General features: G+C 41.3%; 1 protein-coding gene across 1 annotated transcript; it reads left to right on the top strand.

Annotated features, from left to right (window-relative positions):
* The first annotated feature begins 288 nt into the window (after window positions 1-288).
* LYG1 (lysozyme g1) lies at window positions 289-9,493 on the top strand. Its single transcript, XM_040453619.1, has 6 exons — window positions 289-302; window positions 4,511-4,577; window positions 6,186-6,290; window positions 7,214-7,407; window positions 8,916-9,048; window positions 9,241-9,493. Exons 2-6 carry the CDS (start codon window positions 4,535-4,537, stop codon window positions 9,357-9,359), a joined length of 594 nt encoding a protein of 197 aa, XP_040309553.1. The 5' UTR covers window positions 289-302; window positions 4,511-4,534; the 3' UTR covers window positions 9,360-9,493.
* The last annotated feature ends 1,925 nt before the right edge of the window (window positions 9,494-11,418 follow it).

Below are 11,418 nucleotides of genomic sequence, written 5' to 3'. Positions count from 1 at the left end.
AGCAAATGTTGGACTGAAAGCATCAACATGAATCTACAAACTATGATCCACCTCTGAGGTGTGCTAGGAAAGTAATTGGTTAATGTTTGCATAATGCCAGGACATTCTTGAATAAAAGGCCCTATATAAGTTCAAAGTATTTGTAATTATTGTGATTATTACTATAACTTGTGAGAGTTAGCCATAACTCTTTTCATAAGAGGATGAAGTCAACACTTTTAAAAAGAGGAAGCAGGACAGGGACTCTATATAAAGCATTGGGGACTGACTTGCCTCTAAGGACAAGAGGTAACAGAAGACAGGTGAGTATAAGATGGACTGGGGAAACTTACTTTCAGGCTTATTTAGAATGAAAGATCCAGTCTATGGTGATCAATTGGTAATGATGATGTCTTTGCTGCTAAGTAAACAAGAAAATTTGGAGTTGGATAAAACTTAAGGACCTTGCCAGGAAAGCCCAAGTTATAAAAGATTATGTAGATGATGGGATGATTTTTTTCTGTTCATTATAATACTTATAAAAAGATAGATTTCTGTTAATGCAAGTATAGAGTTACTTTTGGATTTGTGCAAAACAAAGAACAGAAATAGATGTACATTTAACAGAAGGTGTAATAGGCTGAATAGGATGTCTTTGCTGTGATTTCAAAGCCAAAGGATTGACTGGGGTGTCTGGGTGGCTCTTGATTTCAGCTCAGGTCATAATCTCATGGTTTGTGAGATCGAGCCCCAAGTTGGACTCTGTGCTGACAGCAGAGAGCCTGCTTGGGATTCTCTCTCTCCCTCCATCTCTGCCTCTCCCCCTGCTCTCTCTCTCTTTGAAAATAAATAAATAAAAATTAAACAACAACAACAACAAAGCCAAAGGATTGAGGTGTTGGTATTTTTCCAGATAGCAATCTCTCCCCCACCATCACATTCCTGACAACATTGCATTAACCTCATACACCTTACATAATGGCTCTATAATAGAATCCTATTTTCTCTGGAAACCTTGAAGGAGCTAAGGCCAACATGTTTAGCAGCTTAAGCCTGGCTAAGTAAAAGGAGAGACAAGCTTCAAGGAGATTAACAGAGAGACCATGGTCTCTTTCATTTGATCTTTGTTCAGAAAGAGATATGCCAGGGATAACTCCCAGGACAGGGAAAGGAGCCTTCCTGGAGTTCTCAACTCTGGGAAGAGTTTGCCCAGATGGGCAAAATGAGGAGAATAGGGCACAGAGGGCTTACAGAGAGAGAAGAAAGGATTTGCCTGCAGAGAGTGAAGAGATGCCATCACACCTCCAAGCTTTTTGGGGCTGGTAAACTGCTCATAATCCAAATTCAGGAAACATACATATTCACAGACCATGCAATTCTGCAAAAAGTGAGTTCAGAAGGAGCCTTAAATTTTACTCTAAAAGTTATATTTTTCTCAAGAAAACGTGATCATAGTAGAAAACACTTGATATTTGTGACTGTCATTGCTATTATTTTAATTTATTCCTGTTGGTGGGTAGCCATCTGCAGAGCAATGGGCTGGGGTGTTGCTGTGAGGAGAGAGGGAAAAGACAGGTCAGCAAGAGTGTGGATGACTAAGACGAGATACTACTGGAAAGGCCTATCAGCCCACAGGGAGCAAGCAGACGGAAAGACAAGTTATCAGTAAAAGCAGGCGACAAGACAGTGTGGAGTGGGAGACCTGTCTAACATGCATGTGTAGGGCAGTCCTCAATTCTTCTAGCATCAAACAGGGGCCACGATGCGGCAGGGTCAGCTTCCTCATCAGCACCTCAGGGAGCTGATACAACACATTTTCCAGGCTGGTTGGAGGGACCTAAGGACGTGTAGTGGCTATGATTTAAGGTTTCTGGTGAAGACCTGAGAGCACATTCATGGAAAAGGAACATGAGTTCTGTAGTGAGAGAATTACAAAGACCAAAAACTTTTATTTCCACATTTTTCAGAAAAATTGCTTAAGGGAGGAGAAGATGGTCTATTATGCCTTACAAACCTAACCAGTGCTTTGGGAATTATAAAGCATTCAGTGGAGGGAAGGTGGGTAGAGGCCATCAGGAACTTGAACTGGCCCCAAGGGATGCTCAGGTTGTCTGTTTCCAGTGTGCCCATCAGGCTACTGCTCCAGCTTGTTGACATCTTGTGGTGTGTGTCACTGTTTTGCTCTTCAGGAAGGAGGAAGAGGGATGCCACCAGAGATACTGTGCTTGGCATTAATTATGAGCACTGTGCTGTCTTGGCTTGACATTCTAATAATGGTTTCAAGTGCAGGGAGCCCCAGGGGATTAAGAAATTAGCCATAAGTAACCAGTGGACACTTGGTTACCCTGAGCACACTCCAGCAATGCCTCAACAGTCCCTTCTAAAACACAGAGTGCTTTTTGGCATCTGTAAGTTTGGATCACAGAGTTTGAGTTATTTCAGTATGCTGTGTTTATTTCCATTGTCACTTGTTGCTCTTTCCTGATGCAGTTAAAACATAATAAAAGTAACTTTGTATTTCTAAGTAATTGACACACATAATTACATAGCCTCTTTTCATTCAAGTGCTTGCTCAACAGAGCTTTAGTTCCATTCTTGGAATGTGAGGTAGCTTTTATGTTGCAATGAAAACTAAGTCCTTTTCCACTTGGGTTTCCAAGAGGAAGTATTTTTGTTCCCTGGAAAAGCAGCAACAAGAGTAAAATGCCCTGGGTTTAGCATCTGGATGCCAGCAGTGCTTTTTTCTTTAGGATTCTTTCCATAAAGCCAGTGAGAAGTCTCTGTGAAGACAAACTTTGATGAGACTGTATGAGCTTTTCCTATACCTAACTGGCTCTTTCTCCATTCTTTTTCCTGGGACTCAGTGTCCTCTCTCATTCAGTGTTGGAGGCTCAGTGGGTACATAATAAACAATTCCTGTTGAGTGTTTGAACCTGAGAAATTTTGCAGACCCAGCTAAAATTCCACGTTCCTGTAACTTTCTAAGCATGGCATTTTCCACTCAACTAAGGGAAATCAGGTAGACCATCTCAGTGTTGTGGGGAAGAAAAACAAAACAAAACAAATGGCCATGTCTGAGGAGCACACAATTGCTTGGTATAAGACTTAATTCAAATGACTTCTTTAATACCTCTCCTTTACCTTGAGACATAATCTTTTCCTGGGTGTTTGGAAGGAAACACCCATAAAGAGTAATCTCAAGGGACGCCAGGGTGGCTCAGTTGGTTGAGTGTCTGACTTTGGCTCAAGTCATGATCTCATGGTTTGTGAGTTCAAGCCCTGCATTGGGCTTGCTGCTGTCAGCTTGGAGCCTGCTTTCGATCCCCTGTCTCCCTCTCTCTCTTTGCTCCTACCCTGCTCACTCTCTATCTCTCAAAAATAAATAAAACATTAAAAAAAAAAAAAGAATAACCTCAAAACAAAAGAGATGAGAAAGTGCCAGGTGCTGTATTTTTATGCACACTCTTACTTATAATGATAGTAATATTTCAAAATGATAGGTAGTCAGGCTCAGCTGACCTAGGGAGAGGATGAGGAACACTCTGCAGTGGGAGGGGTTAGTGGGAGGTGGAGAATTTGGGGACAGAAGGCCAGCTCCTTCAGCATTGCCTGGAGTCAACTATGCTAGGTGGCATTTGTGTATTTGTTAGGTAGCTAGTGGCAGAACCAAGGCTCTTTGCACACATGGAAGTTGGTTACAGAAATGGTTGGGATGAGAAAGAGAAAGTGGGTGAGTGCAAGTGCTTGATACTGACCATTTATCACTTCTCCCATCTAGTGAGCATCTTGTAAGTTCAATTCTGGCCCCCTGCCCATGACCTGACTTCATGGGATTTTGACTTTGCTGGTGGAATCAACCCGTGTCTCTATCTTCCCAGGTCCTGGCCCAGGTTTTCTCCTGTACAGGAGTCTTGCAGAAGGGGAATGGGGAGCATGGCTTAAGGTGGCCAAAGGGGTCTGAGATTCCCAGGCTGGGGGGTTAGAGCAGTGAGAAAGTTCTACCAATTCCTTCCTCCAATCAAAACAAAGTATGTTCCAAGACCCTGAAGGCACTATAACCTTTCCTCTACACTGAACAAAAAAGAACCCAAATGAAGAGAAACACTAATATAAGATTCTCCTTTTCACATTATCTTTTCATAAGGAGAGGGCTACAACTGAGATAAGGCTCACGCATCCAAAGTTTGTTTTTCAGCATCTGAACTCCGGTCACTATGTTTCTCAGTGTTGAGAATCAAAGTATCTTGTCTTCTTGAAATAATTACTATCCAGTAACTTGGTGGTATGGTGAGTCCCTGTGGACCAAGCAAGAGTATCATCATTTTAAAGCTAATTAAAAGGATGGATGGAGCACATGTCTTACTTTGCTTTTCTTATTATGATTCAAATAATTAATTTTCTTAGTTAAGATATGGGTGAAAAAGTTTTTCTTTTTTTTTTTACCTCTTTCCATAGAAACATTACATATTGTTATGATGACGATTGATGTTTTCACATCTTTGAGTTAATTTCTATTCTAAAATCATTTTAGGACCAGTAGAATCAGCTCATCAATATGTCTGTGCTGTGGCTGCTTCTGGGTCTCCTTGCCCTTACTGGTGAGTAAGGGTCTCCTACATGACCTTGGAGATGGGAAGGGTAAGCATAGGAACAAAATGGTATTTCTGATACTTGAAACTGCAGTAGAAAATGTTTTTTTTCTAAGCTGTCCAAAAAATACTGGACTTAATAACAGCCACTGAAAAATAGCTTCTTTCCAGATGCCCCACAAAGGAGGGGGTTCCGCAGAATGTAGGCTTGGCTTAAGACAGCATTGCTGGAAGCTGGACGTTAAATATACATCATTGATAAGTACTTATTTATAAGTGCTATAGACTTTATACATCATTGATAGGTATTCATTGATAAGTACTCATTGATAAGTACTGTAGGCTTTAAATATACATCATTGATAAGTACTCATTGATAAGCACTGTAGAAGAATTGTGATGGCTTCCTGTAATAATTCAAATGCAATTTCGAATAGAAAACTAGCATGAAGGAGATCAAAAACATGTGACTAAGCTAACCACTGAGGCTGACATAGCTGCTATGCTTGAAATTTCAGATTTGGTCTTAAGTTTCCTTGCAGCTGGGGCAAAGGGAAAAATACATATTTTTTGATAAATAAAAGGAGGAAGCATAGTTTCTCAGGAGAAGCAAATTTTATCATAGCTGTAACTTCTGATGATTACTCAGATAGGGTCTTACATTTATTCATTTATTGATTGATCCATTTATTTAACAAGTATTTTTAAATTTCAACAAGATATTTTGGGAATATAAGGAACTTAAAGGAGAATTTAATATGACTAGGGAGTGGCTATGGGGCAGGAGCAATGAATGACACAACCAATTACAATATTAAGGGTATTTGTCACCAATTATAAATATAAAAATGTACTGATTAAAAAATAAAAAAAGACACATCAGCTCATTTAGCTTTTACTACACTTATAAAAGACCAGGTCTTTTCATCTCCATATTTCTTTCAGATTACTTATCAAAAGTTTGTAAAGTAGAAGTATTTACTCCAAAATATTAATATTTTCAGATGTCAATCTCAAGAAGCTCTCAGTAAGAAAATAGAACTTTAAAAGGCATTTATATAAATATACAATACACATATGATGATGTGTAGTAGATTTATTTCCAAAGATTTGCAAATCATGAAGATTTGATGATATGAGCAAAGAAGAAAGTAAATAAAAAAGAGCAATCTAATGAGAAGTCCTTACTTCCCTCTGGTTCTCCAGAGCAACCATAAATATCTCACCTGACCAACCGGTCAGGAATATTTGAAGGTGAAGTACTGAGAGTTCCCCTAGGATACAGGATGAGGACTAGTTACAGGGAAGAGATCATCTGGTTTGATTCCAAGACACCAACTCAACAACATTGGACAGCCCAGGGCTTTGCAAAGAGTATAGCTGCTCCAACAGTTCCCCATGCCTGCAGGATAGGAGATGACAATTTTGTATCGAGGGGGCTTCTGTGATAATTTCCTAGTCACCATACTGTAAATTTCAAAAGTGTTTCAATTTAGAGTGAAGTTCTTGTAATTGGATTTTGGTAAAGTTCTTTTTATTAATGGTACTTCATTCATGGACAGATGATCAACATGAGTCTAGTTCAATGCCTTACATTGAAATTTTCTCAATTTGTAGATTTATCTGAAAGCAGCAACTGGGGATGCTATGGAAACATCCGAAACTTCAACACCCCTGGAGCATCTTGTGGGATTGGAAAACGTCAAGGCCTGAACTACTGTGGTATTTTATAATCCCAATGTCCACCTCACCCTCCACTTCCCTTTCTCTCGGAAGGCGCCTCCTTTTGGCAAGGGTGACTTTGACAGGATCTTGTCCCTTCTCCCGACACTTCAAACCCACGTCTCCCTGTCCTTCCTCACAAATTTTGGTCCTCTCAACATATCCTTTGGCTCCCACTATTTCCCACAGCCCCACACTACCAAGTAGTGGGAAGAGCACTAGACGTGGAGTCCAAAGACCTTGTCTAAGTGTGTGCTGTGGTTCTTCAATGAGTCATTTAGTTCCCCTCCATCTCTACTGAAAGGACTTTAAAGTACTTATTTTACAGTCTTGTTGTAAACTCTGGTCGGTAGAATGTAGATGAGAATATTTTGAAACCACAAAAAATGCTTACAAGGTAAACGGGCCAGCCAGGTAAATCAGTATTAGTTTTAATTTTGCCCAACATCCTTTTTATTCTACAATGGTTTAAGATCATGCAATATCTGGATGTCCTTTTAGGAGGGAAAGGTGGACAAGAGTGAGCAAACCTGTCAGGGAAACAAGGACTTCTTAAAGGGGTTGGGGGATTCTCTCTTTCACATCTGGTGCCCATTGTAGCTGATGGATAGGCATATATGTTTGGGGTACTTAGGATGGGGCCAGTGTGCCTGTGCCTAGAGAATTGTCTTGTGTGGGCCAGAGCATCCCCTGAGAGTCCAGCAAGAGGCACTGGAAGCCATAAAGGACCCTGCCTCAGTGGACACCAACTCAAGTCCAAAGAAGAATCATACTTTCAGGTCCACTAGGGATTCCAGACTGAAACATGGGCTTCTTGGTCCTAGACCACTGCCCAGATCCTTGGAGTGTGATTTCTGTCCTCTTGAGCTCCCATGTCAGCATAAGTCACACAAGCCACATCCTTCCTTCTGTGTTTGCTTTAGGAGTTCGTGCTTCTGAAAGGCTGGCTGAAATAGACATGCCATACATCCTGAAATATCAGCCTGTGATTCGTACTGTTGGCCAAAAGTACTGCATGGATCCTGCAGTGATCGCTGGTGTCTTGTCCAGGGAGTCTCATGGTGGCAACATTATGGTCAATGTGGGCAATGTGGGTGATGGAATCGGGGTTGTGCAGGTAACTCTCTGTCAGTTATGACATATGGCTGTTGTGTTGCATGGCATGATGCTAAGGGGACATCTTCGCATTTGTTGTTGTGGACACCCTGAAGTGCAGTTCTATGGAACACAGAGTGAAAGGTGCTCCCTGGCACTGTGAGAGGCACATCTCTGCCTGATGCAGGTAGTAGCATCACTGTTTTGTTTTGAGCCATGGTTTCTTTTCAAAATCAACTACACTGTGTTTCCAGGATATCATCTGTGGTCCCCTAGTCTGGTTCCTTGTTCTGTTAGTTTGTAACCACGTGACCTCATTTAATCTCCCTAGGCCTCAGTTTCCTCACCTATAAGACGCCATCCTCATAGAATTGTTATGAAGACTCAATGCAATAATGGGAAAATGTGCTTAGTATCTGGCAGATTCTCAGCAAATATTGAATTCCTTTTTCTTTTCTTTCTGCTATGCAATTCTTAGTTCTGAAGATCCAGTTTTATTTTTGCACTAATTCTGCCTGGTCTCAACTTGTCTCACAGAAACTCCCAGGGAACTGGGCATTAACCCCACTGTTGAATTCATTGTGTCTGGGGGGGATCAAGGATGGCAAGGAGACAATGGTGCTGTGATTTTTTTTTCTATTGCATTTGACATTATTATTGTAATTGTCGGGAAGCCTTTAAGTACTGTGGTCATCTTTTTAGCTTTTAGGAGCATGTGATCTCCTCAGTGATCTTTAAACTGGCTTCCTATTACTATTTGGAGTGACACTTTGCAATTTAAAAGTACTTTCAAATACTTTATCTCATTTTGATTTAGGGACTCATCCAATAATCTGATGAGGATGGGGTGAAGGGGAAGGCATGCAATCCATCCTTTCCAAGTGAGGAGGTGTTTTTACAAGGATGGAGTCATTGCTGCAAAGTCACATGGCAGCTGGAAAATGCAAAACAGGGACCAATACCAACATGGGCGATGTTAGGGTCAGCATCATTTCTGATGCCTTGCTCTGCCTTTGTGAAATCTTGTCCTTGGGAAAAGGATGAGCCCATTTACTTTGAAGATGAAGGAATTGTCCCGAGTCAGAGATTACTCCTAAATATGTTGAAACTCATGTGGAATGGTAACCAAAGATGTATAAGAAAAATTAGAAGTACTTTTAGACATTCAGATTACCTGGAAGGAGAATTACAAGTACAGATAGAAAAAGCCGTTTCTGACCGGTTTGGAGGGCTTACATTTAAACACTGAAGGAGGGCATCAGACTGGGATGTTCATTACTTCTGTCACCTTAGGTTTTCAATTCTGCCTCTCACCATTATAATGAAGCAGTTGCAAAATGTCTGCTCATGCTTCACTTACCCAAACCTTGTAACTTTTACTGTTTATTCCCAGGGAGATTAAAGGTGGCATTAGCTCTGCCAGAGGAGGAGGAGAGAAAAAAGAAGGGAAATTAAAAAGCAACACTGATCCCATGAAGTCCTGTCACTCTCCCACCTGGCTTACTTAGCTTTTCCTCTGCCTCCCTCTAGGACCCTGGCCTTTATGCTCCCACATCCTGGATCAGCGAGTCCCAGGTTTCTCAGATAATCGAGGTCCTGACACTTAGGATCAAAGAAATCCAGACCAGGTTTCCAACCTGGACCCCTGACCAGTACCTGAGAGGTAAGTGTAACTCAGGGTTGGTGGTTTCACAGCATGAAGTAAGAAGAACAAATACAAGACATTACATCAGATTCCCCCAAACTTCAGTTGCCTCCTACAAAGCAATTAGGAAAGAGAATCTAAGCTAACTGCTGAGACCCTGAAGCAATGAGGGACTATAGGGTCAGCATTAACCCATCTCACAAATTCCAGGTGGACTCTGTGCCTATGCTGGAGGTCCTGGCTACATCAGAAGCAGCCAAGACCTGAACTGTGACTTCTGCAATGATGTCCTTGCACGAGCCAAATACTTCAAGAGACATGGCTTCTAATGCTTCAGACCAAACAGGAGGCCTCAAGTGTTACACAGATAAAACTAGCCAATGGAGCTTGTAACTGTGAATCTGAATTTGACTTGAAGGTCATCAAAATAACATGAATCACATTAAAGGAAGAGTTGTCTGCATTTTGTGGTGTGGTGTGTATGTAAATTAAGGGTTATGTCTCCTTAAAGGTATTTCCATGGAAGTTAGCTGCAATGTGGATTTCCACAAAATGAATCCTGTATTCATTGACTGGCATTGCCAGATATAACAAATAAAAACAGGAAACCCAGTTAAATCTGAGTTCTGGGTAAATGATGATTGATTTTTTAGTATAAGTCCCATGCAATATTTAGAACACTTTTACCCTAAAAAATTATTCATAGTTTATCTGAAATTCAAATTTAACTGGGCATGTGGTATTCTATGTGGCAACTCTTATCACTGATTTCCTTGATAAAAATCATAGTTTTTAATTTTAATTGAGGGGTGTCTAGGTGGCTCAGTTGGTTAAGCATCCCACTTCGGCTCAGGTCATGATCTCACAGCTCGTGAATTGGAGCCCCACATCGGGCTCTGTGTTGACAGCTCAGAGCCTGGAGCCTGCTTCAGATTCTGTGTCTCCCTCTCTCTCTCTGCCCCTCCTCCACTTGTTCTCTCTCTCTCTTAAAAATAAACATTAAAAAATAAATTTTAGTTGAAAACTTTCAAAGAGAAAAAGGGTGGGATAGTGGCTAGCCCCATCTTTTGGGCGGAGAAGTTTCAGGAGAGTTGCTCCTTTGCAGCATTAGCTTAACCCTAGGACAGTCTCTTTGTCATTTAATTTTACCTCTTCCTTTCCTTTCCTGGACCACATAACCTTCTGCTGTGCCCATACTCCCCAACTCACCTAGATTATTCCCTGTTTGGGGCACTTAAGACTAACAGAGCCAGGCCATAGGATAGTGATTCATCAGTCAGAACTGCCCTCAAGGATATTGACCAACACTATACTGGTAAATTATTTAATTCAAAGGGTTGTGTTCTATAAATCTAATAAATGTCCATTCCTCCCTACTACATGATATCAATACTCTGCAGTGTGTCATTCTAGAACAACTGTCGTCACTTCAAACAGTATTTTTTTTTTTTAAGCAACAACTGTGTGCTTAGCTCAACTAAATCAACTAAATCATACAGTATAGTTGGGGATAACAGCCAACGACACATGTGCACAAGGTACAAACTCAGGGCCTATACCAGGTAGCCGTGTGAAGTGCTCATCTTCTGTGTCAGGGGTCTGTGGAACCTGCCCATGACCACTGGTGCCCTTGACTTCCTCCAGGGCCACTTCCTTCTTTTTTTTTTTAAATGTTTTTATTTATTTTTGAGAGAGACAGAGACAGAGCATGAGCGGGGGAAGGGGGGGAGAGAGAGAGAGAGAGAGAGAGAATCTGAAGGAGGCTTCAGGCTCTGAGCTGTCAACACAGAGCCCGATGTGGGGTTGCAACTCACGAGCTGTGATATCATGACCTGAGTCGAAGTCGGAAGCTCAACCAACTGAACAACCCAGGGCCACTTCCTTCTTAGCCTCTCCACCCACTGCTTTCCTAGACCTACTTTCAAGGCTGAATGCAGTTAAGGGGTTCCCACCAAGGAAAAATGACTAAGGAAGCCTCATGAATACACCCTCTTTGGGGATTTACATTTCATTAGTACAAAGGAAATAGATTCTGAGGCACTGGTTATCAGCCCATAGGTGAAATATTTGGGTGAATAAAATCCTCCTGAAATCACACCATTAGGGCAGCGTCATGCAGCTCCCACTACAGACACATATGCCCAGTAAGTAGGGGTAACTTGTGTACATGTTGGTAGAGTCCTTCCTGAGAAAATTTCCAGTCAAAGAAAGCCAATTAGGAGCACCAGGATATCACAATAGGAGCTCTGGAGAAGGCTCAGCTGCATCAGAGTTGGTAAAAGTATAGGGTATTAATTATACAGCTACTAACAAACCCTTACTTGTAGAGCAAAACCTTCTAACTGCCAACCACTGTATTAAAAACTGTAAAGGCAAAATTCATGCTCA

Source organism: Herpailurus yagouaroundi, unplaced genomic scaffold, assembly GCF_014898765.1.
Source record: "Herpailurus yagouaroundi ecotype Mexico unplaced genomic scaffold, PumYag 210, whole genome shotgun sequence".
In the NCBI taxonomy this organism is placed as follows: Eukaryota; Metazoa; Chordata; class Mammalia; order Carnivora; family Felidae; genus Herpailurus; species Herpailurus yagouaroundi.
Note: the sequence above shows the minus strand (reverse complement) of the source record. Positions and strands in the feature narration are given on the sequence as shown.